Source organism: Dreissena polymorpha, chromosome 2 (assembly GCF_020536995.1).
Source record: "Dreissena polymorpha isolate Duluth1 chromosome 2, UMN_Dpol_1.0, whole genome shotgun sequence".
Classification (NCBI taxonomy): Eukaryota; Metazoa; Mollusca; class Bivalvia; order Myida; family Dreissenidae; genus Dreissena; species Dreissena polymorpha.
The window spans coordinates 142,653,439-142,677,548 of record NC_068356.1 but is presented as its reverse complement, the minus strand read 5'-3'; the positions used below and the strand labels follow the sequence as shown (position 1 = coordinate 142,677,548).

At 39.2% G+C, this 24,110-nt stretch overlaps 1 protein-coding gene across 1 annotated transcript in view; it reads left to right on the top strand.

Annotated features, from left to right (window-relative positions):
* The first annotated feature begins 243 nt into the window (after positions 1–243).
* The window catches only part of LOC127869276 (meiosis-specific nuclear structural protein 1-like), a 31,155-nt gene continuing 7,288 nt past the window's right edge, over positions 244–24,110 (top strand). Inside the window, exons 1-5 of the mRNA XM_052411706.1 lie at positions 244–399; positions 9,497–9,721; positions 15,477–15,604; positions 18,301–18,403; positions 19,830–20,059. Coding sequence (XP_052267666.1) covers positions 397–399; positions 9,497–9,721; positions 15,477–15,604; positions 18,301–18,403; positions 19,830–20,059 — 689 coding nt within the window. The 5' untranslated portion in view covers positions 244–396. The remainder of the gene's footprint in view (positions 400–9,496; positions 9,722–15,476; positions 15,605–18,300; positions 18,404–19,829; positions 20,060–24,110) is intronic.

Genomic DNA, 24,110 nt, shown 5'->3' with positions numbered 1-24,110 from the left:
TAGATATGTTTTGTGATCGAATTAAAATGATGTCGTTATAAATAAATTCTAGACGTAGCTCTATAACTAGTGGCTTGTAGCCTGATAGGTTCGGTATAGTCATATGGACTATACCATTATTGTTTTAAATCGAACTCTGAATAAATGTTGATATTTCATGTTAATTTTCATTTAAACATTTATTCACTATGTTTTATTGATTTTAAAATATAATCTTATTATTTGTCTAAAAGCACGTTAAGTTTAAAATGAAAACATAAATATGTAACCCCTAACAACGAAAGTCGACTCGACGATTTACATTAGCGGCCATATTTTTCTTAAAAACAAACATTGTAAAATATAAGAAAAATTAATATAGCAAAAATACAACAACTCTACAACAATTTTATAGAAATGGTAAGTGCAGATGTGTTGAAAAGCATCATTATGTTTTACAATTCTTATTCAGCAGTGAATACTCGGTGTTGTACTCGAAATATTCAAGATTAAAATTTGAATTCGTGGCATTAAAATAAAAATTAAAAAAAATCAATTTTCATAATTGATTATTTGAATATCAATCAAAATTTGATTTTGTGTTGACCCGTGGATACATGTAATGGTTAAAGAAAACTGTTTTTGTTTTCCATTTGCATGGCTGTGTATCCTGGACAAACCATAGGGACCGTTAAGTAAAAATATTCTATTATACTACATATATATACAAGGGATACAACTGTGAAAATTCCTGCACACAACCATGGTGTCAACAATAGCGAAAAATTTGCTTCCAAACGCAATAAATACACCAATTTAACTGTATTACAACAGCCAAGACATTTATCTTGCGGATCGCGGTGGTGTAGTGGATGAGGTGTCTGCATAGCGATCAGGAGTTCGTGAGTTCGCTCCCCACTCGGGGAGCGTTCTCGTTATCCCCTCCATAGACACCTAGTACTGGCTCTTCCCAGGAAACGGACTCGATAATGTCCCTCTGCCTATAATGCTCTAAAGGGCGCTTGGCAGTATATATAGATAGATAGATCTTTCAGAAAATAATACACTTGGCAATAAAGTACAGGCTTTTCATTGAACTAAGAGAGAAAGTTTCATTCAAAATGCTCAAAAATCCTTACTTGGACACAGGTGTGCACAGCTGAAAACTGAGAATTCTAGAAGTAATTTTCGTATTCCTTTGTTATAAAGCTCTTTTGCTGGTACTTATGCCTTGTATAGTTTTTTTTTCATAGTAGAATAGAACATAATTACTATTTAGTGCGCATATTTTGCTAGAAATTCACATCAATCTGCTTCAATTTTACAATGACAATGTTTTACTTTCATTTTGGATAGTTCAGATGTATTTCTAACATGCGATTTGATTGGTTGAAATTCCACTGCAGTAATAAATCCAGCCATTCACGTTCCACGTAACATTACCTGACAAATTGCATACAAATCCTTGAAGATAGTAGAAATGTAAACAAATTTAATATTTATGGTGTTTTGCATATATGCAGTTACATGCAATTATGGAAGGTGTCTACTTTGATTAATAAAGTGTCTATGGATAATAAAACAAGGTAAAAATTGCTAAACTTCTCTGTAATTATTAAATTATGAAACAAAATGTGTCAAAGTGGGTGTGCACACCTGTGTCGCATTTCAAAAATTTTACCGTTTTTCATGAAACTTTCGTTTCAACCACAAATATGAACACTTTTACTGCTATAAACATAGTTATTTTCTGATAGATAAATGTCTGAGCTGTTGTTATACAGTTTTTTTGGTGTAATTATTGCTTTTGGAAGCGATTTTTTTTCTATTGTTCAGACCATGATGTTGTGCAGGAAATTTGACAGTTGTATCCCTTGTATATATGTATATAGTATAATAGAGTATTTTTTAACTAACGATCACTGTGGGACAAACGATCTTTCGAACCTCTTAATTTTTGACACGGCAAATATTAAGATTAAAAATAGTGAAACATATTAATAGGAACTCTTTTTGATAAATAACTTGTTTCTACGTGGCTGGCAACTTTAATTGTTATGTTAATACTCTTTTGATAACAGATTTTTTGCAAGTTTCCAGCACCACCATATCATGTAAAACTTTCAAAGCGGCCCAAACAACGAGTACCTGCTTTCGAACTCTTCCGTGTACACCATTAAAAATTAATTCGCCCCATGATTTGACCATGGTCACGTGACTTATTACAGCAGCCGATTTGTGTAAATTGTCAAGCAAAGTTGAGAACAAAAATAAGACCATGTATTTTTTTTTTTTTAATGAAAATCATTACATATGTAAAAAGCATTAAGGAATACCATGATTTTTAGTTGTTTTATGATTAATCTACTTATTCTACAGGTTTTTGACGTATTTTCCTTGATTTGTCTCTAAGTTGGCTTAAACAAATTACTTATAAACAAAAAACGGTGACAAAGTGCGTGTGCGCGCATGCGTATGAAATGTAAAGAAATGAAGGGTTCGAAAAGAGGTGAGGTTCGAGAAGAGGTACTTTAATGATAGTGTTTTCATATGTTTTGTCATGTGATGTGTGTAGTCGGAACAGGAAAAACAAAGCTTATGGGGTAAGCACCCATGACTGAATATCAGGCAGGTGCTCCTATGGAGCGGGTACACATTGACTTTTTAGGTTAGGACAAAAATCTTATAAAATAAAATTTGTTTTCAAATGTCCATGGTCAAAATAGAAACATGTGTGTCAAGTCCGACAAAAATTAGACAAACAGGAAATGCCCACTAACCTGGTGTTTTGTGTGCCCAGCTGTGCTCTTGAGGGACAAGACCTTCCTCAGGTACATGCTTTCAGGCATCACATTCCAGGAATTTTTGATGACCATTTGCCATGTAATGATGCATCAGTGGCAGGGATAATTTAGGTCCGCATCCTGCATCCTGGATGCATAGAAATTGCATGGGAAGCAAACATATCCGTCCCGCGGACACACAATCCTAAAAGTGTATAAATTATGATACTGGAAAATATTTCGCGAATGGACAAAGACAGTTTTTCAGAAGCAGTTAAGTTCTGGAAAGTACTGAAATATAGAAGGTTGTATTCCCTGAAGAAGCCTGCTCTGTAAAGACATTTTCTCCATTTTGAAATTTGCACCATTTGAAACCATTACTCCACATAAATTTAATATTGCTCTCCTGAGCTTTCAATATGGACTAGTCTTAAATTACTATATACATGATGTATGGATAATGGAGTGATCTAGTCATAAAACTGTTGAGTATCCTTTTAAAGTTTCCTGTTTAATTGTCTGTTTAAGTCTTGAAAATAATCTAGTCATAAATTATAAAACTGTTGAGTTGACTTTTTAAGTTTCCTGTTTAATTGCGACTAGATAGCCATGTGATGTCATTAAAATTTTGAAATAACCTGATCCACTATGGGACCCATACTTTTTCTCTGGGACCCATAGATTTAAAAGCTATGATTCTCTGGGACTTAACTTTTGATTTCTAAAATTATCACTGCAGTGGTTAAGGGTCGAGTAATGGCACTTACACAGGTTGTGACATGGTTACTCTGCCGTCCTTGCATCTTGTCAGAGCTGTCAGATAACGACAATAACAGAACTCTCCAAATTATTAAATAGTTTCACGTTGCAATGCTTTATAATTTTCTGTTTTTAAATCGTCAAAAGATGCATATAATGGCTATTTTAGAGCATGGTAAATGTTCAGTATAACTGTTTCCTCACAAATATCATAACTAAAACAAAAATTTGCGAATCTGAAACAACAAATTTTGTAAATTTACCAAAACGTGAAAAGGCCCCTTTGAGAACACTCGGGATGAGTCACATTTTTTCCCCCAATCACATGAACCTTGCTCAGAACCTTAGGTCTTATGACGTTGTGACCAAAGTTGAAAATGGTATCGAGTCCATTTAAAATCATGGCTGCAAGTGTCGGGGCAGTTTTCCTTATTTTTATAGTGAAACCTTGGAAGACTAAGTCATATTGCCTGATAATCATGAAACTTGCTTATGCATTTGTTTTAATGATATCTTAGTTTGTTAATGGTTCCGGTCCCATGAAAAACATGGCTGCCAAAGGTGCTATTGTTAAATCTTGTGAAGACTCTGAAGCCACATATTTTCCAATTTATCATGAAACTTGCACAGAATATGTGTTTTATTAATGTCATGGCCTAGTTAAAAAGATGTTCCGGTGTTTTGAAAAACATGACTGCAAGGCCAAAGGGAGTGGGACAGGTTTCCTTGTTAAGCTTTAGTAAAACCTTGTAAACACGTGTAAAGTGACACTTTTGCCAATCATCATGAAACATGCTCAGAACAGTTGTTCTAATAATTTGATGGCTGAATTAAAAAATAGTTTTTTTACGTTGAAAGGCATTAACAGAAAGAGGCTATAGTAAAACTGTGTGAACACTCAAAATATTGTTTCCAATCATTATGAAACTTGCTTAGAACATTCTAATAATATCTTGACCAAGTTTTAAAAATTATTCTATGATTTCACTTAAAATGCTTTAGCTCCTTACAAAGTCTTGCATGTGTCTTAGGGGTTTTGGCCTTCTTGAAGTAAAAGGGCTCTGCTTTATTTCACCCAAATAGTGGAGAAAACACTGAAATATCAAGTCGCGTTCTAAGAAAACTTGGCATAATGCATGTGCGTAATGTATTGTCCCAGGTTAGCCTGTGCAGTCTGCACAGGCTTATCAGAGAAGACACTGTACACTTCTATGGTATTTTTATGTCCCCCACTATAGTAGTGGGTACATATTGTTTTTGCCCCGTCTGTTCAGGGGTGGCGAAATCAAATGTCCGAGTTGCCCGAGTCGTACATTTGCTTGTCTGGGCAACTGACTTTTTTCAATTAAGTTGTCCGTGGACAACAAGTTTTTTAAGAGTCGCGTCTAGGTATACAAAAATACATTGTATTAAAGCTTAATTAAGTTTTACAAAACCGGATGTTGACACGCGATTACATTGTCAGTGCTATTTGCGGAGCAATCAAGCTAAAATACGTGCACTATCCTGCGCAGTGATCTCCCTTATTCTGTATGAGACCAGGAGCATGCAGCATTTTCAACATTCGGCCCGACACTATTAGACAGTGTACAGACTGGTTTCTTTATTATTACAATCAGACGGAAATAAAAAGTATCAATCTAAGATAATCAAAACACGGTCTACCTTGTTATTTAAGACGACTTTAGATCTAATGGAAAAGATGAAACTTTTTTTTTAAATCTTCAATAACGGAGTAGAAACCCGAAGCTTTGAGCAGCCCACCTCCCAAAAAACTAAGAAAGATTATGATAAAAAATATGATCTAAGTAAACGCACCAGAACTTTTCAAGAAACTTGTCTAACCGATTTTCAATTGTAACCAGTTTATATAATCAAATTGCTACCAGAAGCGGAGCCTCAGTCTGATGAGGTCCACATATTGGACTAGTTTAATTTGTTAAGATTACAATGTACTTATGTTCAGCACATGTTTTAATAACACTTAGCTTCGCAAGATTTAAAGTTTGAGAAAGTCTTTATAGTGTTCATAATATACTGCTATAATGAATGTACAATTGAAATACAATTATAAACAAAACAAGCAAATCATACTTATTTTGATATATTCCACATTATTTCACATTAATCAATAAATGCGTTTATAATTTATATAAACATTAACGGACAAGTGTAGTTCAGCAACGGGCAAGTTAAATTTCCTAAATGGTTGTCCGTGGACAAGTATAGTTTTTTGAGATTTCGCCACCCCTGGGTCCGGTTAAATAAAAAACTACAAATCACGACTGTAGTCGCACGACTGTGCGGTCGACCGACGGTTGTCGGCCGCCAACTGACAAATTGTTGCGTTCACGGAGAATTTTGCCGCGACTGTGGTCGCATGACTGTGTGGTCAGTCGACTGCGGTCGTTGTAGTCGCTATTTTTAGAAAATTATCACTTCCGCCATCAACATTTTTTTATTTATCGTGCGAAAACTCATATCACGAAAAGTAAATCTTAAATTTGTTAAAATAATATGATATTATTTGTTTAAACAGAATTTGCTTGCGGATTCTTCGTCAAAGGTGTGTTTGTAATAATATTCATTAAGTGTTCAATGTTCAAATACAAAATCTGACGCAATGAAATAAAATCTACTACTATGGTTCACGCGTCTCTGGACAATGTCCTTTCGCGTGTCAAAATTGCAGAACCTCAAACATACTTGCCAACGCAGTTTCAAGATGTTGGTACTAAAGACCGTACATTTATATGAATATTCACCATATACCAATATGAATTGGTGCGCTCGACAAATCGGACGGAAGGAAGGATCGAATGAATAATGCTCGTAGATCGAGGAAAACGCGTGCAAAAACTGCATTGTGGAGTCTGGAGGTCTACGGAAGTCTTTAAAACCAAATAACGGGTTTGTAATCAGCTCTGGAATTCACTAATGATTATGGACGTAATGCTGAGACATTTTTAATAAATGTTCTTTTATATCTGGCTTCTAAATCTGCCCAATAATTATTGCACTTAAAGTTTTGATACATTGCATTATCGTCTGCAAAATTCATATTAATGAGAATCTATCTAAATAAGGTTGATATTTCACTTTTATAGGATTGAACTTATGACACTTTATCTGGGCAATGATCGTTTTGTTAATTATTTATATTCCATTGTAAATTTCACTTCAACTTTATACACATACTCGAATAATATGTATGGGACTCTTCTTAATAAATCTAGGTACATGGTGCCGAGAAAATTGTATTTCGGGGAGTTCGTTCCTGCATATTTTATAATACTGTCAACATATCTGAGATTTGCTTTATTGATACCATGCTGTTTTGTCTAAAATAAACGGTATTTTTATACAGGATATATTTCACATCTGATCTGAAAAAAACGTCATGAATTCGTATTGTCGGTACTAGGAGATTAATCAAATTAATATTTGAAGCATCTGTCAGTATTACAAAAAAGTTTACTTACACTTATCTTGTCTGTATTTAAGATATTAGTCTAGTTATTGATGGCTCGAAACTTATATAGTAATCTGAGTGTTTTTTAGCATTATTTTTGTGATTTAATTTTATTATTGATGTCTTTATCAATATATCATTTTAATTCGCAACCTACAAAAATGATGTAATGATTCATGAGGGAAAATACTTATCCTTTATTTGTTGATATTTGTTTCTGTTTTTCCCTTCATTCGTTGTAACCACAAATTCTTTCTTTTAAAAGCCATTATTCATTATTAATATTGATGTAGGTTATATGACTTATTCAATATTGTTATTACAAAATTAAATTAGTACTGTTTCTTATATATAAACACGAAGTGATGAAGCTATTGGTGGAGTAACATTAAAGTTGTGCACATGTAACTAAGTATCGACACCATTTTACTTTACACTTTACTGCATGTATAAATCATTTGTGCGTATGGTATAAGTATTGCCGATTTTTATAACATGGTGTATTTTTACAATTTTAAAAGAATGCTATCAATATACATGTATGTTGTCATTCCATATAGTTCAGCATATATATGAGCCGTACTCTGTCAAAAGTGGGTTAAATGCATGTGCGTAAAGTGTCGTCCCAGATTAGCCTATGCAGTCCGCACAGGCTAATTAGGGATGATATTTTCCGATTTTATGATATTGTTCGTTTAAAGAAAGTGCCTCCTTAACAAAAGTCTATTTTAGGCACACAGTGTTGTCCCTGATTAGCCTGTGCGGACTACACAGGCTAATATTGGACGCTACTTTACGCACATGGATTACCGGGTAAACTCCCTTTTTACAGAGCACGGACCATATGTAGAGTAATGCGTCAACGGGACACATTGAATGTAAAATCAGTGCCTTCAACTGAATTCATCTCAACCTACGTGTACAATTTGCGAATTATAGGCCAAGAAAAGTTCCAAAGAAAGTTGCCCTTAATGCGCAGTTTATTGAATGATATTGGTGCACATAAACCCGGGATTATTTGCGCATTGCCTTCCTGTGGGACTAACCTTTAACTTTTAGTGAAAAGTTTGCACTCCTCTCTTGTATTAATACTTCTCTTTATAAGCCGGGAAAAAAATAAATGACGCGACGTTTAACATCAAAAAACATATTTATCCCATTGTTATTAAGGTAAATCAAGTAAGTGCATTTCTTCTAAACTACTGTATATGTATTACTTTGCCTTGCTCGAGACATCCGTGTATTGGATGGGAAATACGCATATTGATGATACAATATTGTATAAATTTCGGAAACGTATTCTAGATCTACAGCAAAGGTGTCTATGAGCTCCAACAGCTCTCTCCGTGGTAAGCGAAATCGACGGAAAAGTTCATCATCATTGTACATGTCTAATGGATTCAACCTATCTCTGAAAACTCGCTCTCTTCGAAAATGTCTTCGCATTCGATAAACAAGTCGCATGGAGGCTGCCATGATTAAACTCGAAACTATCTGCGTTCAGTTTGCACGGGTTTTGAATGCCGACAAAGCGTCAAGCGACGAGCAGTCGTGGTGTGAGGGGTGGACTGCGGTCGCTCGAGAATATGTCGAACAACGCGCGGTCGATTGACGACCGTCGCTCTCCATTAAACACGGCTATCGTCGCACGACGATTATTCGCTGGTACAACCATAGTCGCCCGACCATGTTCGCTCTTATTAAACCGGACCCTGCTGTTGGTTGGTTGGTTGGTCTGTTGGTTGGTTTGCGCCAACTTTAACATTTTGCAATAACTTTTGCTATATTGAAGATAGCAACTTCATATTTGGCATGCATGTGTATCTCATGAAGCTGCACATTTTGAATGGTGAAAGGTCAAGGTCATCCTTCAAGGTCAGAGGTCAAATATATGTGGCCAAAATTGCTCATTTTATGAATTCTTTTGCAATATCGAAGATAGCAACTTCATATTTGGCATGCATGTGTATCTCATGGAGCTGCACATTTTGAGGGGTGAAAGGTCAAGGTCATCCTTCAAGTTCAGAGGTCAAATATATGTGGCCAAATCGCTTATTTTATGAATTCTTTTGCAATATTGAAGATAGCAACTTGATATTTGGCATGCATGTGTATCTCATGGAGCTGCACATTTTGAGTGGTGAAAGGTCAAGGTCATCCTTCAAGGTCAAATATATGGGTCAAAATTGCTCATGTAATGTCACTTCTGCAATATTGAATCTAGCAATTTTATATTTGAAATGCGTGTGTATCTCAAGGAGCTGCACATTTTGAGTGGTGAAGGGTCAAGGTCAAGGCCATCCTTCAAGGTCAAACGTCATATAGGAGGACATTGTGTTTCACAAACACATCTTGTTAGTTTCTAGGAAGTCCCTCCTTACTGAAAATAAAGTTTAGGCAGAAATTGTTGTCCCTGATTAGCCTGTGCAGTCCGCTGTCTGGGACGACACTACGCACATGCATTAAGCCCAGTTTTCTCAGAATATGACTCCATCATTTTCAGGCCACGGTACGACGAGCGCCCCAGCAGACAGTCGCTCAACGGGAAAGACAGCTGGAGAACTCTCGACACCAGGAGATGGTGCGGGAAGAAACGCTGCGCACTCTTGCTCGCGAAAAAATGCTTGAGTCCAACATGAACCGAGGGGAGCGCCTCGACAGCAAACGATTCATTCGCCAGACCATGCAGGAAACGAAGGAGAGAGAGATGGAGGAAACCATACTCAAGGTAATATGGAGGCGTCTGTGCTGAAATTGAGTAATGATAACCTGTCTTGTTGTTGAATTGCAAAATACTTGCAAACTGAATATTGATATTGTTTGCATTTATTCATCATAGCTTTTCCAGAGAAAGTTTGATTGGGAAAGTAATCCACATTTACTGTGTATGTATATTTCACAGCTGATTTTTATGTCCCCCACCACTATAGTGGGGGACATATTGTTTTTGCCCTGTCTGTTGGTCTGTACGTTGGCATGTTGGTTTGGTCAAACTTTAACATTTGCCATAACTTTTGCAATATTGAAGATAGCAACTTCATATTTGGCATGCACATGTATCTCATGGAGCTGCACATTTTGAGTGGTGGAAGGTCAAGGTCATTCTTCAAGGTCAAAGGTAACAAAAAGTCAAAGCGGCGCAGAAGGGGACTAAGTGTTTCTGACAAACACATTTCTTGTTTAAAACTTAACATTTAAATTTTTATTAAATATTTTTAAATAATAATAATAATAATAAATAAAAAATTTATTAAATAAAAAAAATTACACGAGTTAAATCTGCAAAATATAAACATTTATGAAACAAAGTACTGTTAAAGATTGTTGTCTGACGGAAAAAAAAACAAAAAAACTTTAAGATGTAAAAACTATCATGCAGGTCAGAAAATCAAAAACTGTCTGAAAAATGTCCAACCTTATCAGACAATGTGTCTGACAGATCATTCAAAGGTTTGTCTGACAGATCATTCAAAGGTTTGTCTGACAGATCATTCAAAGGTTTGTCTGACAGATCATTCAAAGGTTTCTCAAAGTTTTAATCAATTAACAAAAACAGAGCAAAGTGGTTGTAACATAGGGACATCAAATGAAATTTTCACTTGTCAAAATATGGAAGAAGAGTATTTCTTAAGTGCAAATGTTGTTTTGAATACATTTAAGTTAAATACGGTGCAAAAAATGCCTTGAGTATTACACACAATAAAATAGGTTCTTTCTTGATAACATTTATACGCAGGAAAGAGACTCAAGTTGTCTCAATGAACCTCCAGTTTAAAATGCCATTGGCTAAAATATATAGTTAGTTGCAAAATAAAACGCTGGACTCTATCAATTTTAATCTCAGCAGTAAACAAATGAGTTTTGGAAAACGTGGGCTTACTGCATGTGCATAAAGTGTTGTCCCATATTGACCTGTGCAGTTGGCACAGGCTAATCAGAAATGCAACATAGACTAGATTTTCGTTAAGAAAAGAATTCCTTCAAACGAAAAATTCCATAAAAGTGAAAATTGCCGTCTCATATAAGCCTGTGCAGGCAGCACATGCGTAACTATCTGGGGCACACTTTAGGCACATGCGTAACTATCTGGGGCGACACTTTAGGCACATGCGTAACTATCTGGGGCGACACTTTAGGCACATGCGTAACTATCTGGGGCGAAACTTTAGGCACATGCGTAACTATCTGGGGCACACTTTAGGCACATGCGTAACTATCTGGGGCACACTTTAGGCACATGCGTAACTATCTGGGGCACACTTTAGGCACATGCGTAACTATGTGGGGCACACTTTAGGCACATGCATAACTATCTGGGGCACACTTTAGGCACATGCTTAACTATCTGGGGCACACTTTAGGCACATGCGTAACTATCTGGGGCACACTTTAGGCACATGCGTAACTATCTGGGGCACACTTTAGGCACATGCTTAACTATCTGGGGCACACTTTAGGCACATGCGTAACTATCTGGGGCGACACTTTAGGCACATGCGTAACTATCTGGGGCAACACTTTAGGCACATGCGTAACTATCTGGGGCACACTTTAGGCACATGCGTAACTATCTGGGGCGACACTTTAGGCACATGCGTAACTATCTGGGGCACACTTTAGGCACATGCGTAACTATCTGGGGCACACTTTAGGCACATGCATAACTATCTGGGGCACACTTTAGGCACATGCGTAACTATCTGGGGCGACACTTTAGGCACATGCGTAACTATCTGGGGCAACACTTTAGGCACATGCGTAACTATCTGGGGCACACTTTAGGCACATGCGTAACTATCTGGGGCGACACTTTAGGCACATGCGTAACTATCTGGGGCGACACTTTAGCCACATGCGTAACTATCTGGGGCACACTTTAGGCACATGCGTAACTATCTGGGGCACACTTTAGGCACATGCGTTACTATCTGGGGCACACTTGAGGCACATGCGTAACTATCTGGGGCACACTTTAGGCACATGCGTAACTATCTGGGGCACACTTGAGGCACATGCGTAACTATCTGGGGCACACTTTAGGCACATGCGTAACTATCTGGGGCACACTTGAGGCACATGCGTAACTATCTGGGGCACACTTTAGGCACATGCGTAACTATCTGGGGCACACTTTAGGCACATGCGTAACTATCTGGGGCACACTTTAAGCACATGCGTAACTATCTGGGGCACACTGTAGGCACATGCATAACTATCTGGGGCACACTTTAGGCACATGCGTAACTATCTGGGGCACACTTTAGGCACATGCGTAACTATCTGGGGCACACTTTAAGCACATGCGTAACTATCTGGGGCACACTTTAGGCACATGCGTAACTATCTGGGGCACACTTTAGGCACATGCGTAACTATCTGGGGCACACTTTAGGCACATGCGTAACTATCTGGGGCACACTTTAGGCACATGCTTAACTATCTGGGGCACACTTTAGGCACATGCGTAACTATCTGGGGCACACTTTAGGCACATGCGTAACTATCTGGGGCACACTTTAGGCACATGCGTAACTATCTGGGGCGACACTTTAGGCACATGCGTAACTATCTGGGGCGACACTTTAGGCACATGCGTAACTATCTGGGGCACACTTTAGGCCCATGCGTAACTATCTGGGGAGACACTTTAGGCACATGCGTAACTATCTGGGGCGACACTTTAGGCACATGCGTAACTATCTGGGGCACACTTTAGGCACATGCGTAACTATCTGGGGCGACACTTTAGGCACATGCGTAACTATCTGGGGCGACACTTTAGGCACATGCGTAACTATCTGGGGCACACTTTAGGCCCATGCGTAACTATCTGGGGTGACACTTTAGGCACATGCGTAACTATCTGGGGCACACTTTAGGCACATGCGTAACTATCTGGGGCACACTTTAGGCACATGCGTAACTATCTGGGGCGACACTTTAGGCACATGCGTAACTATCTGGGGCGACACTTTAGCCACATGCGTAACTATCTGGGGCACACTTTAGGCACATGCGTAACTATCTGGGGCACACTTTAGGCACATGCGTTACTATCTGGGGCACACTTGAGGCACATGCGTAACTATCTGGGGCACACTTTAGGCACATGCGTAACTATCTGGGGCACACTTGAGGCACATGCGTAACTATCTGGGGCACACTTTAGGCACATGCGTAACTATCTGGGGCACACTTGAGGCACATGCGTAACTATCTGGGGCACACTTTAGGCACATGCGTAACTATCTGGGGCACACTTTAGGCACATGCGTAACTATCTGGGGCACACTTTAAGCACATGCGTAACTATCTGGGGCACACTGTAGGCACATGCATAACTATCTGGGGCACACTTTAGGCACATGCGTAACTATCTGGGGCACACTTTAGGCACATGCGTAACTATCTGGGGCACACTTTAAGCACATGCGTAACTATCTGGGGCACACTTTAGGCACATGCGTAACTATCTGGGGCACACTTTAGGCACATGCGTAACTATCTGGGGCACACTTTAGGCACATGCGTAACTATCTGGGGCACACTTTAGGCACATGCTTAACTATCTGGGGCACACTTTAGGCACATGCGTAACTATCTGGGGCACACTTTAGGCACATGCGTAACTATCTGGGGCACACTTTAGGCACATGCGTAACTATCTGGGGCGACACTTTAGGCACATGCGTAACTATCTGGGGCGACACTTTAGGCACATGCGTAACTATCTGGGGCACACTTTAGGCCCATGCGTAACTATCTGGGGAGACACTTTAGGCACATGCGTAACTATCTGGGGCGACACTTTAGGCACATGCGTAACTATCTGGGGCACACTTTAGGCACATGCGTAACTATCTGGGGCGACACTTTAGGCACATGCGTAACTATCTGGGGCGACACTTTAGGCACATGCGTAACTATCTGGGGCACACTTTAGGCCCATGCGTAACTATCTGGGGTGACACTTTAGGCACATGCGTAACTATCTGGGGCACACTTTAGGCACATGTGTAACTATCTGGGGCACACTTTAGGCACATGCGTAACTATCTGGGGCACACTTTAGGCACATGCGTAACTATCTGGGGCACACTTTAGGCACATGCGTAACTATCTGGGGCACACTTTAGGCACATGCATAACTATCTGGGGCACACTTTAGGCACATGCGTAACTATCTGGGGCGACACTTTAGGCACATGCGTAACTATCTGGGGTGACACTTTAGGCACATGCGTAACTATCTGGGGCGACACTTTAGGCACACGCGTAACTATCTGGGGCACACTTTAGGAACCTTTGAACTATCTGGGGACTATCTGGGGCGACACTTTAGGCACATGCGTAACTATCTGGGGCACACTTTAGGCACATGCGTAACTATCTGGGGTGACACTTTAGGCACATGCGTAACTATCTGGGGCGACACTTTAGGCACACGCGTAACTATCTGGGGCACACTTTAGGAACCTTTGAACTATCTGGGGACTATCTGGGGCGACACTTTAGGCACATGCGTAACTATCTGGGGCACACTTTAGGCACATGCGTAACTATCTGGGGCGACACTTGAGGCACATGCGTAACTATCTGGGGCACACTTTAGGCACATGCGTAACTATCTGGGGCACACTTTAGGCACATGCGTAACTATCTGGGGCGACACTTTAGGCACATGCGTAACTATCTGGGGCACACTTTAGGCACATGCATAACTATCTGGGGCGACACTTTAGGCACATGCGTAACTATCTGGGGAACACTTTAGGCACATGCGTAACTATCTGGGGCGACACTTTAGGCACATGCGTATCTATCTGGGGCGACACTTTAGGCACATGCATAACTATCTGGGGCACACTTTAGGCACATGCGTAACTATCTGGGGCACACTTTAGGCATATGCGTAACTATCTGGGGCACACTTTAGGCACATGCGTAACTATCTGGGGCACACTTTAGCCACATGCGTAACTATCTGGGGCACACTTTAGGCACATGCGTAACTATCTGGGGCACACTTTAGGCACATGCGTTACTATGTGGGGCACACTTTAGGCACATGCATAACTATCTGGGGCACACTTTAGGCACATGCGTAACTATCTGGGGCACACTTTAGGCACATGCGTAACTATCTGGGGCACACTTTAGGCACATGCGTAACTATCTGGGGCACACTTTAGGCACATGCGTAACTATCTGGGGCGACAATTTAGGCACATGCGTAACTATCTGGGGCACACTTTAGGCACATGCGTAACTATCTGGGGCGACACTTTAGGCACATGAGTAACTATCTGGGGCGACACTTTAGGCACATGCAATTCATACCCAGAATGCAACTAAATTGTCTCCCCTTGTTAAGGCCCAGAGGAACGCCTCCAGACAGAAAGTGTAGTACCAGATTGGCATGTGCAGACTGCACAGGCTTATCTGAGACGACACTTAATGCACCATTATCTGCCCCTGTTTAGGCCCAGAGGGACCGCCTCCAGCGCGAGGAGCAGATGGCACAGGAGGAGAGACTTGCAGCGGAGCTGGAACGCAGGAAACTAGACGGCATCAGGGACGAGAAAATGAGACAACAGATCCGGGAATCTAGGTATCCAAAATTGACCTAATATACCTTGTCTACGCTCGAACTCAAAGAGTTTTTATTGTATCATCATCAATCTTTGTGACAATGTGTGTAGGCAAATAATTTACAATAAGTTCAATAACCACCAGGTTGCCTGGTATGGTATTTACTCTAAGTTTTCGTGCCTCTAAATTTTCGGACAAACAGATTTTTATCTCCATAATTTAAGACTAAATTTTAGGACACTCTATTTTACAGGGCTATTTTACCAGATTATGCCCCTTTTTATACGCCTGTTTTTCAAAACGGGAAGTATTATAGTTTCCCCTTTTCGGGTGGGTGGGCGGTGGGTGGTGTTCACAGCTGTTTCCGCTCTCTAATTCAAATAGTTTTCATCCGATCTTCACCAAACTTGGTTAGAAGTCGTATCTAGATGATATCTAGGTCGAGTTCGAATATGAGTCATGCCGGGTCAAAAACTATTTCATGGGGTCACCTAGTGCATTTCAAGGGATTAAGCATGGCGTCCGCTCTCTAATTGAAGTAGTTTTCATCCGATTTTCACCAATTTTGTGTCTAAATAATATCTAGGTCAAGTTCAAATATGGGTCATGCCAGGTCAAAAACTAGGTCACGAGGTCACTTAGTGCATTTCAAGCTACAAGCATGGTGTCTGCTCTCTAATTGAAGTAGTTTTCACCTGATCTTCACCAAATTTTGTCAGAAGTTGTATCTATACAATATCTAGGTTAAGTTTAAATATGGGTCATGCCGTGTAAAAAACTAGGTCACGGGGTCGTGTAGTGCATTTCAATGATTTAGCATGGTGTCCACTCTCTTATTGAAGTAGTTTTCATCCGCTCTTCACCAAATTTGGTCTGAAGTTGTTTTGAAATGATATCTAGGTCAAGTTCAAATATGGGTCATGCCGGGTCAAAAACTAGGTCACAAGGTCACTTAGTGCATTTCAAGAAATAAGCATGGTGTCTGCTCTCTAATTGAAGTAGTTTTCATCCGATAGAACCAAATTTGGTCAGAAGTTGTATCTAGACAATATCTAGATATCTATCATAGGTCATGCCGGGTCAAAAACTGGGTCAAGGGGTCACTTACTGCATTTCAAGTATTAAGCATGATGTCTGCTCTCTAATTGAAGTAGTTTTCATCTGATATTCACCAAATTTGGTCAGAAGTTGTGTCTAAATAATATCTAGGATAAGTTAAAAGATGGGTCATGTGTTTTTACAATGGGATTAAAGTCATTAAAGCTGGCAGATGAATGTCTGAAGGCGAATGGACCATTACATTTGCATTTTTGGTAACTGGTAATAAACAATTGTTTCTACCAACAGCATTCGAAATTATATCATAATTAGAAAGCAATAAGTTTAATGTTTTTATTTTTTATGTATAATTTCAGGTAAGTGAATGCATAGATGTGATGTTGTATTTTTTTTCAGAGCAGGAAAAGAAGAGTACAACGCAATACAATTATTGCACATTGATTTAGTGTTTTTATTTCAATATCATAATTGACAAACAAACATAACATACAATCATGCATTTCTCTATGTTATCTACACCTTTAAAAAAAAAAAATATTTAGTGATCTTAATTATTTTAATTTAGGGCAGAAATATGGCCCCTTTTTCCATGGTAAAAAGTTTTTATGTTTTCAAAACGACTGGCTGAAATTCCCAGCTGAAACCAAAAAAAAATTTTTTGGTTATGAATAAAAATATCAGTTTATGTCAATGAGTTGTAATCAAGCTTAAACAATTATCAAAACACTATATTATTCTGAATTGTACTGTTAATGGAAGAAACATGCAACCAATCTACGTTCCCTAATTTAAGGTGGCATTGAGATTTTTTTCAGTACCAAATTGTTAAAAAAAACATCTTGATAAGTTTTATGTTAAATTTGGGGTGAAAATTTCCCCCATTCCCAATCTTAAAAAGTATATGAGTTATGCTGTGTGAAAAAGTGTTGTCCCAGTTGAGCCTGTGCAGTCCCAGATGAGCCTGTGCAGTCTGTTGAGGCTTATCAGGGATGACAATTTCTGCCTTAACTGGATTTTTTGCTAAGAAGAGACTTTCTGCATAAAAGCGGAAAGTGTGGTCCCTGCGGACTGCACAGACTAATCTAGGACAACACTTTACGTACATGCAATCAGACTGCACAGGCTAATCTGGGACGACACTTTACGCACATGCAATCAGACTGCACAGGCTAATCTAGGATGACACTTTACGCACATGCAATCAGACTGCACAGGCTAATCTGGAACGACACTTTACACACATGCAATCAGACTGCACAGGCTAATCTGGGACGACACTTTACGCACATGCAATCAGACTGCACAGGCTTATCTGGGACGACACTTTACACACATGCAATCAGACTGCACAGGCTAATCTGGGACGACACTTTACACACATGCAATCAACAACATTGTCTCAGAGCATGGCTCATATGTGTTTTACAAGTAACTGCCTTAAATTCTCAATTGAAGGTTTCCCTAAAAAAATGGAGGTTTGATTCATTTCCCTCACCAGCTCTGTAAGTTGCACCTAAGTATATGTAATATAGTTAACATTTTTAAGTATTTGTTAACAAAGAAACAGCAACACCAATTTCTCAATTTCCCCCCAGCTCAATTGGCCCTGGTCCCAGTCTGGAAAAGTACCCAACTGATTTTGCCTCCTTGTTTCAGTCTGGAACTGAGAGAGTTAGAGGCCAAACTGAAGTCTGCATACATGAACAAGGAGCGTATGGCCCAGATGGCTGAGAAGGAAGCAATCAAGTTTGACATCATGGTACGCATGTGTAATTTGCCTATATGAGTCTGGAGAAAATTGGGCTAAATGCATGCGCATAAAGTGTCGTTCTAGATACACAGGCTCAGGAGAGACACTTTTAACCTTGACTGGATTTTCGTTTAGTAGAGACGAACTTTAAATAAAAAATTTCTTTACCAGGGTGACACTTTCCACCAGTACTAGATTTTCCTTTAAAGGAGACTAGCTTTAAACGATAATCCCTTAAAAGTGTAAAGGGTTGTCCCTGATAACCTAGTGTGTTCTGCACAGGCTATTCTGGGACAACTCTTTAAGAACATGCATTGAGCTTGGTTTTCCCCGAGCAAGGCTGAAATGTTTAAGCTTAATTTCATGGACAGCTTATTTGGACATGCTGGTGTCAGATTCCTGTGAAGAACCAGTAGGTGCACTTTATTGGTAATAAAAAGAGACATTCATTTTACTTATTTCAGAAATATTTCAATGAGCACTTGCAAATGTAGTTTGTAATGACTTTATTAACTATGTTTATGTGTTAAGCATAGGGACTTTGAAATCTAACCTAAAACAAGGGACAAAATTGTCACAAAACCAGGTTTTCAATTTGAAAAAAAAGTCTGATAAAGGCAGACAACTCAAACTGCACTGATTGTTCAAAGTTACCCCCCTTGTTTCAAAATAAATCTGTTTTTAGTCGTGGGCACCGTGACCTTGGAGATATTGACGTAATTCTTACGTACGACACAACGTCCAATGATGGCGCACAAATGTGCCAAATGATTTTAAAATCTCACAATGAATGACATAGTTATGGCCTGGACAAGCTCATTTATGGCCATTTTTGACCTTTGAACTCAAAGTGTGACCTTGACCTTGGAGATATCGATGTAATTCTTTCGCACAACACACCGTCTAATGATGGTGAACAAATGTACCAAATAATTTCAAAATCTCACAATGAACGACAAAGTTATGGCCTGGACAAGCTTGTTCCTGCACACCCGCCTGCCAGCCGACATTTGCCAATCTAATAACCAGTTTTTTCCTTTGGTTAAAAATGCCAGGGGGCTGAAAAAGGGCAGGGTTAATAGTTGTATTAATAATCATTGGATGGTAAACTTTGTGCGTTAGGGTGCGGGGATTGGGAGATGGAGGCCACATAAATTGAGGACATTGCAGTACCCAGCTGTTTTACTCTAGATATTTTGCCATGTCACAAGTATTGGCTATAATTAGATTAGTGCTAAGGAATCTGAATGAGTAGCCACAAATCATGTAATTTAGAATGTTCGCTCTGACAGAATGTTTGGAAATCTGTATCATTCCAAATTTATATTGATAAATTTAAGTAGCCATTTAAGAAAATTGTAGCCAATATGAGATTTCAGTAGCTATTGGCTATTTTGCTAATAGAAACACTAACAAAGCCATGTTCTTTCTTCAGAAACGTGATGCAGAGATCTCACGGGAGATGATGGAGGAGCACAAGCGAGCGGAGGAGGCTGAGAAACAGCGCGAGATGGAGCGCTACAAGGAGAGCATCCGGTACCAGCAGGAGCTGGAGAGGCAGCTGGAGGAGCAGGAGGAGCGCAAACAGCAGGCATACGAGGAGTTCCTCAAGGAGAAACTCATGATTGACGAGATAGTGAGGAAGATATACGAGGAGGATCAGAGGTGAGTAGACGAAGTAGTGAGGATCAGAGATAAGTAGATGAGATAGTGAGAACGATATACGTGGAGGATCAGATGTGAGAAGACAAGATAGTGTGGAAGATATACAAGGAGGATCAGAGCTGAGTAGACGAGAAAGTGAGGAATATATAACAGGAGGATCAGAGGTGAGTAGAGGAGATAGTCTTGATCTGAGGTAATTAGACAAGATAGTGAGGGAGCTTTACGTGAGGAGGATCAAAGATGAGTAGACGAGATAGTGTGGACCATATACAAGGAATATCAGAGATAAGTAGACCAGATAGTGAGGAAGATATATGAGAAGAATCAGAGGTGAGTTGACAAGATAGTGAGGAAGATATACGAGAAGGATCAGAGGTGAGTAAATGAAGTAGTGATGAGATAAGTAGACAAAATAGTGAGGATCAGAGATGAGTAGATTAGATAGTGAGAAAAAAATACGAGGAAGATTAGAGGTGAGAAGACGAGATAGTGTGGAAGATATATACAAGGAGGATCAGAGGTAAGTAGACGAGATATTGAGAAACTTTATATGAAGAGGATCAAAGATGAGATACATGGTTCGCATAGGCCCTTGGAAGTCCTTGAATTTGGTGCTTAGTCCTGGAAAAGTCCTTGAATTTTGCTGCCCAGAGTTAACTTATAAAATGTACCGGTACTTGAATTTTGTAAAAAAAAAAGTCCTTGATTTTATAATAAAATGGAGGAAATAACTTTTTGGACATAGAATGAAGAATAAAAAAAATGAAAATTGCATCAAAAGAGCGAGAAAATTAAATAAAATAAAAACGGCAAAAAAACCCACCCCAATTCAACGAGGAACGCAACAATTTACACGGTTAGTACGGGTTATATCCATTACCGAACAGCGATTGTCACAACCTGTATTTTTTCTGCGAAAGGTGGTTCACCTTTTGAGATAAGTAATACAAACAAATGCACGTTTGCCAATAAATGGCTTACAGACGCTAACTATTCGCTGTGGTAAAGAACATTTAAAGGAGACCATCATAAGTGTATTTGCTCCCTGTGTGACAAGATCATCGATGTCGAGAATATGGGTGAGAGTGCTCTGAAGTCGCACGCAAAAAGCGAAAAACACAAGAAAAATATATACGTCACCAAGGCAAATGAATATATATTTTCTTTCTTTAAAGGCATTAGTGCAACGGGTGTGACATTAAAAACTGAAAATGAAATATCTCGTAAGATTTAAATAATTATAAAACCTTTTCAATTCCTTCCCCACCCACTCAACGTTACAGGAGACCATGTCAGACTTTAGACAGGTATGTTTTGTATAATGAAAGATAATGTGTTTAGAGCGGAAATAATGTGGACACTCAAACTTGTTACACGACTCACCAATCATACAAGTCATCAGACAATTCAGATTAGCTTTTTAAAGTTGACAGTAATACATGGAAACTAGGAAGGAAACTTCTTGTTAAAGGTAAAATTATACAAATTTAGCTGGTTTTTACTATGTTATCTACATGTATATTATCTCGAAGATTATACATGAAACGTAGGAACATCGGCCTCCACCGCGATCCAACGCGAACACCGTAAATCGCGGTGAATCACCGCGGAGATCATTTTGATAACATTCGCGATGATCAAGCCCGATTGCAGGTGACACTGGGTGATAATCCGTGGAAATTGGGGTGAATTTTCACCAAAAATAAATAATGTCCACCGCATGTCGGTGATTAAGGCAAAAATCGCGGGATGCGTAGTGTATATATTGTATTATGAATGATTAATATGGCCATTAATTTTGTATTTGAGTGATTTGAAAAAGTCCTTGAAAAAACAAAAAATTCCTGGAAAAGTCCTTGAAAAGTCCTGGAATTTTATTGACCATTACCTGTATGAACCATGAGATAGTGTGGAAGATATGCAAGGAGGATCAGAGGGGAGTAGACAAGATAGTCTTGATCTAAGGTTATTAGTCAAGATAGTGAGGAAGCTTTATATGAGAGTGATCAAAGATGAGTAGACGAGATAGTGAGGAAGATATATGAGGAGGATCAGAGGTGAGTAGACGAGAAAGTGAGGAAGATGTATGTGCAGGATCAGGGGTGAGTAGACGGGATAGTGAGGAAGATATACAAGGAGGATCAGATGTGAGAAGACGAGATAGTGTGGATCATAGATGAGATAGTGCGGAAGATATACAAGGAGGATCAGAGGTGAGAAGACGAGATAGTGAGGAAGATATACAAGGAGGATCAGGGGTACCGCATGTCGGTGATTTAGGCAAAAATCGCGGGATGCGTAGTGTATATATTGTATTATGAATGATTAATATGGCCATTAATTTTGTATTTGAGTGATTTGAAAAAGTCCTTGAAAAAACAAAAAATTCCTGGAAAAGTCCTTGAAAAGTCCTGGAATTTTATTGACCATTACCTGTATGAACCATGAGATAGTGTGGAAGATATGCAAGGAAGATCAGAGGGGAGTAGACAAGATAGTCTTGATCTAAGGTTATTAGTCAAGATAGTGAGGAAGCTTTATATGAGAGTAATCAAAGATGAGTAGACGAGATAGTGAGGAAGATATATGAGGAGGATCAGAGGTGAGTAGACGAGAAAGTGAGGAAGATGTATGTGCAGGATCAGGGGTGAGTAGACGGGATAGTGAGGAAGATATACAAGGAGGATCAGATGTGAGAAGACGAGATAGTGTGGATCATAGATGAGATAGTGAGGAAGATATACAAGGAGGATCAGAGGTGAGAAGACGAGATAGTGAGGAAGATATACAAGGAGGATCAGGGGTACCGCATGTCGGTGATTTAGGCAAAAATCGCGGGATGCGTAGTGTATATATTGTATTATGAATGATTAATATGGCCATTAATTTTGTATTTGAGTGATTTGAAAAAGTCCTTGAAAAAACAAAAAATTCCTGGAAAAGTCCTTGAAAAGTCCTGGAATTTTATTGACCATTACCTGTATGAACCATGAGATAGTGTGGAAGATATGCAAGGAGGATCAGAGGGGAGTAGACAAGATAGTCTTGATCTAAGGTTATTAGTCAAGATAGTGAGGAAGCTTTATATGAGAGTAATCAAAGATGAGTAGACGAGATAGTGAGGAAGATATATGAGGAGGATCAGAGGTGAGTAGCCGAGAAAGTGAGGAAGATGTATGTGCAGGATCAGGGGTGAGTAGACGGGATAGTGAGGAAGATATACAAGGAGGATCAGATGTGAGAAGACGAGATAGTGTGGATCATAGATGAGATAGTGAGGAAGATATACAAGGAGGATCAGAGGTGAGAAGACGAGATAGTGAGGAAGATATACAAGGAGGATCAGGGGTAATATGACGAGATAGTGAGGAAGCTTTATATGAGGAGGATCAAAGATAAGTAGACGAGATAGTGAGGAAGAAATACAAGGAGGATCAGAGGTAAGTAGACGAGATAGTGAGGAATATATGCAAGAAGGATCAGAGGTGAGTAGACAAGATAGTGAGGAAGATATACGAGGAGGATCAGAGGTGAGTAGACAAAGTAGTGAGGATCATAGATGAGAAGTCGAGATAGTGAGGAAGATCTTCAAGGACGATCAGAGGTAAGTAGACGAGATAGTGAGGAAGCTTTATGAGGAGAATCAAAGATGAGTAGACAAGATAGAGCGGAAGATATACAAAAAGGATCAGAGGTTTTTTAGGGATTAGTTAAGTGGATGTTAGTAATACTAAAGACTTTATACATGAACCAGTATTATTATCAGTAAAAGTTTGCTGTTCCCCTGTCTTTATTGTCAAAAAAAAATTCACACACAAAACTAGGAATACATTGATTCCTTGAAAAATTTATTCTTTCAAAACATATGCAGTCTCAGGTCCAATTATTCCAAAAAATATTGCAGAAGCTAAGCTAATTTTATGCAGTGCATTTAATTGCAAAAACAATACAGGATTTAAGCAGATAAAATCACTCCCCTATGGTAAATTATTAATACCTGTAAAACAGCAGACCTTGGACTTAACCTTGCCCATGTATTTTGTTTGAGTTG